Consider the following 6000-nt stretch of genomic DNA (forward strand, 5'->3'; position numbering starts at 1 on the left):
TCTCATGTAGTTCACATTCTACATATAAATCAGGAATAATAAATGATACATGATAAGTGCTTGAAGGAATCACAGAATTTTAGAATTTGAGTGTTGGAAGGAATCTTAGCAGCCATTTAATCCAACACATACATGAAAGGAATTACCACTATGACATTCCCAACAAGTGGTTGTCTAGCCTCTGGTTGAGAATTTCCAAAGAGGAGGAACCCCATCACCTCTCAAGGCATACCATTACATTTTTGTTGTCTCTTCTTGTTAAGAATTTTTTTCCTGACATCAAATCTAAATTTGCTTCTTGGAAACTTCTACTCATTGCTTTTGGCTATGCCCTGTGGGACCAAACAGAGAAATCTATTCCTTCATCTGAATGACATCCTTTCAAATGCTTGAAGACAGCAATCATGTCCCTCTCTTGACCCTGCAGCTAAACTTGCCCAGTTCTTTCAACTGATCTTCATATATTACCATCCTGGTTGCCCTCCTCTGGACACACTCTTATCAATGTCCTTATTTAACTGTGACCCCCAGAATTAAACACATTGCTCCTTATGCTGGTTTTTTTTTTGAGGCAATAAGGGTTAAGTGACTTGCCTAGGGTCATACAGCTAGTAGGTGTCTGGGGCCTAATTTGAACTTGGGTCCTCCTAACTCTAGGACCAGTGCTCTATTCACTGTACCACCTAGTTGTCCCCATATTCTGTTTAATGAAGTAAGAGTATGATGTGAATCTCTCCTTCCTATTCCTGGGAGCTACACTCCTCTTAATCCAGCCCAAGACTGCATTAGCTTTTGTGGGTTGCTATATCAGATTTCTTATAAAGCTAACTTTGTACCCAAGTGCAAGACATTACATTTGTCCTTATAGAATTTTATCTTATTAGATTCATTTCAATGCTCTGGACTGTCAAGTTCCTTTTGAATCCAGCCTCTGTCATCCAGTGGCGGAATGGGGAAGGGGGCGTAATTTCCCACTGATGACCTCTTGATCCTCAAGATGCAAAGTAGTGCTCTGTGAAGACTTAGAAGGGAAAAGTCATTGCTGACAATGGGATCAGGAGAGGTTTCATGGAGGAAATGACTTCTGGCTTGGGCTTTAGAGAATGGTCAAGAATTCATTATGAGGAGTAGGGATTTAATGAATCTTTGTTGTATAGATGGAATGGAATGGAATGGAATGGAATGGAATGGAACTGAATCTAATGAGCTCAATTCTAAAGTGGAGTCGATGGCCTTTGCAATTAGGTCGCTGTTGGAAAAAGGTTTCAGAAAAGTTGTGGGGTGGGAGACAGTCACAAAATAATACTTGGTAGATAAAGTTTGGGATTTCTCAAAGAATCTTTTGAGTAACAAGAGGCTTAACATGGAAGAAGTGGCACAGCTATTGTGGAAGCTGCTTGTGAAAATGTAGAATATGGTTAACTTAAGGACTCTTTCTTTTTTACTAGGGTAAGTAATAATGAAAAAGGTTCCTTGGGTACTAGATCAAAACAGAATGACTGGTGCCTATCATAAAGCAGATTTATATTAAATCTAAAGCAATTAAGATTATAAGTATGCAGTATATTAACATTTTAAGTAATACTTCAGAGAATTGCTGAGAAGATTAATGAGTAATGGTCCATTTCTTTCAATATGTCCATTTCCTATACATAAGCTTTTTTTTTAATTTCAAAAGGAAGCAATAGACATTTATCTGAAAAACAGAATGCAATACAATTATGCAGATTTTATCTTTATAGAGTGATCAGACCCACATAAAACTCAAGATTATTTCTCATTCTATTATTTTTTATATTTATGGCTCCTTAAGATAAAACAACTCATTGGCTTTTGACCAGAATACAGGAGAACTTGGGAGTAAATTATTCCAAAGGAATATGGCTTTTCCTTCTAAAGACTGTTTCATGCTGAACTAAGTATTTCAGAATTGTTGACATGATCATTATTTATCCCTGAAAACAGGCCTAGTGACTGGAACGTCATTCTTTTACAGGTCTTTAATGGTTATTTTGTCCACTTCTTTGCTCCTGAAAGCTTGGATCCAATTCCTAAAAACATCCTTTTTGTCATTGATGTCAGTGGATCAATGTGGGGAATTAAAATGAAACAAGTAAGTATTTTAAAGGTCATGACTACAAGGCCAATCATGGGTGCAACGGGCAAGGAGATATCTCTGACCTTCTTTGTCCCATCTCTGCAAGTACTAGCTTACACACACACACACACACACACACACACACACACAAAATGGCTATTGTACACAGATTCAATCATTGCAAATATGTGAATGTGAAAATCTGGTTCCTTGATGAACTTAAGAGTGAAATGGATTGTTTTCTTAGGATTATATGATTCTATAGAACACTTCTGTTGCAGCCAAGCCAATCTTCAGTAATTCCCTCACCTAAAATAATTTTTCCTCTTCACTAATCCGTGTTCATATTTTCCAAAGTTAAAAATTCTTCTCCAAAAAGCTGTCCCAAAATAACTCCATCTTATTCTTCCTTTACTCCACATCCCCTCAGCACTTAAGAATCCAAAATTATAGAATTTCAATGTTGGAATAGACCTCCAAGTTCATTTTGTTTAATTCATAACCCCAAAAAGAATTCCCACTACAACACATCAATGGGTCATCCAGTCTCTGCCTGATGACTTTAAGTGATGGGGAACTCATTACCCCCCCCCGGCAATTGATTCCTGTTTTGGATACATTATATTGTTAGGAAGTTTTTCCTTACAACAAGCGTACTATGGCATACTTTAAAGTGCTATATAAATTCTACTTATTATTATTATTATTATAACTAGCTTTTATAAAGCAATTTATATACATTTTTTTTACTTGGGCTCCATTCCTATGAGCTAAGTATTACAAAAATTTTCTCCATTTTACAAAAGAGAAAATGAAGACTCAGGGTGGATATATAATTTCCTTAAGGTCACCTTGTAGATTAATGGTAAAACTGGGATAGGATCCTGCATCTTCTATCTCCAGATCTAGGGCTCTTTCTCCCATATTGCCTCTCAAAGATTGCAACTTAACTGGAGGGAGAGAAAAAACACACATATATACCATAAACAACTACAGAATAATTATTTAACAATATGAAAAAGTACACGCTGACAGTCTAAGAAATATATGAAAGTTGCAAAGAAGAAAATTTAGACTTGTTGCCAAATTCATTTATTTATTTATCTATTTATTGTTCATCTATCATATGCTTAACACTGTTTGGTAAAAAGAGAGCTAACCCCAAAAGTAGTTTACAGTCTCATAGGATCACAGATTTAGAGCTGGAAGGGATTTTAAAGGTCATTTCATCCAATCCCTTAGTTAACAAAGAACCTAAAACCTAAAGAAGCCAAGTGACTTGCCTAAGATCACAAAGTTAGGAGAATCTGAACCAAGATTTGAACTCAGATCCTTTGACTTCAAATTCTGTAACTCTTTCTATTGTAGCACACTGCCTACATAGGGAGATGTTACACACAGATGAAACTGTTAAAAAGCAATACCACAATAAGAAGTATATAAAATAAGTACTTGGGGAAAAGAGAAATATTGGTTAGAGTTGTCCATAAAAGGCTTCCCAAAGGACAGGCAGAAACAGATTCATTGTCACCCAGGCTTTTGACTTATATGATGGAGATTTCTTCACTCCTATTTTTTAAATAGACTGTTGAAGCAATGAAAACCATATTGGATGACCTAAGAGCTGAAGACCAGTTCTCAGTGGTGGATTTCAACCACAATGTCAGAAGTTGGAGAGATGAGTTAGTTCCAGCCACTAATGCACAGATCACTGATGCCAAGAAGTATATTGAGAAGATCCAGCCCAATGGGGGTATGTGGGTTTGACCCAATGCCCAGTGAGAAATAGCAACAAAGTCCAATTCCAGAGGCTTCAGAGGGCATTGTGGAACATCATACATACACTTCATTCATATATATAGTGTGTGTATTTATGCTTGTATATGTATGTGTGTATATGTACATATGTATATGTATCTATATGTGTACATACACATGTATGTATGTAGCCCAGAGAGTTAAAGAACAGAGATATTGAAATGTAAAGAGATTTTCTGAAGTAAAACAGACATTCCCCACCCTAGGAAGGGGCTGAGGCTTGAAAAGCTCAACTGTATATCCTCTTTAAATTAATAATTGTCCTTTAGTCCTCCTCTAGACTTTCTTCTTTGGCTGAAGTCTCACAGGGGTGGTGAAAAGAGGGAGGGACCAACTCTTCTATGTATATAGTATAATAAATGAAATTACAATCCTTTATCAATTATCCTACATGAAAAATGTTACTCCTCTCAGAAAGTTGAGAACTTAATTGATTTAAGTCAATGGTTTCAGATGTGAATTTCATGGGTTTTTCTGAATTTTTCACAATAGTCACCTATTTTCACTACTACTATATACATTTTTATTCTTCTCAAAGGCCTTTTGAAGGCATTATATAGTAATCTGAACCAAAGGCTTACATGATTGCTACTCAGAATGGGGAAAGGCGGCAGGGAGGAAATTTTTGAGGTCCCTGATTCAGGGTATTTAAATGGCAAAATGGGGCCCAGAAGGGGCTACTCCAATTCTAAAGCAATGAGGAAATACAAAGAAGTAGAGAACTCCCTCCTCAAGTGGAAGTATGCCCAGCTTCTGAAATCTGGGACACTTGGGAAGCAAACAGATATGATTTGAACAATGGATAAATTATTCATAAATAATCACAAAAGAAAATAGAATCAACAGTGTGATTGTTTTTGAGAGAGGGAAGAGTATGCAACTAAGCAGGGTTTTTTTGGTTTATTTTTTTTTAAACAGGCACAAACATTAACGAAGCTCTCATGAGAGCAATTTTTATTTTGAATGAAGCCAGCAACCTGGGGATGTTAGACCCCAACTCGGTCTCTTTGATTATTTTGGTTTCTGATGGAGATCCAACAGTAGGTAAGCCCCACTGAGAGCTCTGTGATCGTGCAATGTTTCCACTGATTGTTGTATCAAAGAACAAGTGATGGGCTGGAACTGGGAGATCTGATGGCATTTGCCTGTTTTAGGCTAGTACTGTTCCATTTGATTCAACATTTATGAAATCTACTCTACCATGGAGCTTTTAATAAATGTTTGTTGGACTGAATTATGAAATTCAGTCAACATTTATTAATGAGGGGCAGCTTGGCATAGTGGCTAGAGAGCAAGACTTGAAGCCAGGAAGAACTAAGTTCAAATCCTGCTTCTGATACATCTGGCTCTCAGAACCTGGGGAAATCATTTAATCTCTAGGTGCCCTAGGCAATGCAATTTATACTCTAAGAGTACAAATTGCACATAAGGAGCCAACCGGCACTATTGGAGAGAGTTTCCTCATCTTCTCAGTACAGGACACTGGACTTTGAGAGAGTGGTACATAACAGAGTTGTTTCATGTATATGTATTATCTCATCTCTATGAAATGTTCTCTCTAATGAATGATAAGTACTTTATGACCTTATATTTATAATACCATGCCAATAATGTAAAAGTGTAAAAATGTGGTGAAAGTCTGTTGTTGTTCAGTCATTTCACTCTTCATAATCCCATTTGCAATTTTCTTGGCAAAGATATTAGAATGGTTTTCCATTTCCTCCTCCAGCTCATTTTACAGATGAAGAAACTGAGTCAAGCAGGGTTAAGTGACTTGTCCAGGGTCACACAACTAGTAAGTGTCTGAGACCAGATTTAAACTCAGGACGATGAATCTTCCTGACTCCAGGCCTGGCACTCTATACACTGTGCCACCTAGCTGCTCTGGGGTAAAGTTAAGAGAGGAATTAAAAATCCGACCATGAGTCTGTAATGTAATGCCAAGCAAAGGCAACTTCCCAGGTTCAAAATACCAGCATAGGTGCTCTCTATTTTATTCAGTGACAAACCAAGAACAGAGAAGATCAAAACATGACATCATTCAAAATACAGCATTTACTAAGTGTGATTAAATAATCTCCAAG

The 6000-nt window shown here is 36.9% G+C and overlaps 1 protein-coding gene across 1 annotated transcript in view; it reads left to right on the forward strand.

Annotated features, from left to right (window-relative positions):
* The window catches only part of LOC138176139 (inter-alpha-trypsin inhibitor heavy chain H2-like), a 58811-nt gene that overhangs the window by 19898 nt on the left and 32913 nt on the right, over positions 1-6000 (forward strand). The window contains exons 12-14 of the mRNA XM_069106909.1: positions 1997-2113; positions 3683-3851; positions 4835-4960. Coding sequence (XP_068963010.1) covers positions 1997-2113; positions 3683-3851; positions 4835-4960 — 412 coding nt within the window. The remainder of the gene's footprint in view (positions 1-1996; positions 2114-3682; positions 3852-4834; positions 4961-6000) is intronic.

The sequence above is a fragment of the Petaurus breviceps genome, unplaced genomic scaffold (assembly GCF_028583685.1).
Source record: "Petaurus breviceps papuanus isolate PSGF00001 unplaced genomic scaffold, PetGlider_PUasm1.0 81, whole genome shotgun sequence".
In the NCBI taxonomy this organism is placed as follows: Eukaryota; Metazoa; Chordata; class Mammalia; order Diprotodontia; family Petauridae; genus Petaurus; species Petaurus breviceps.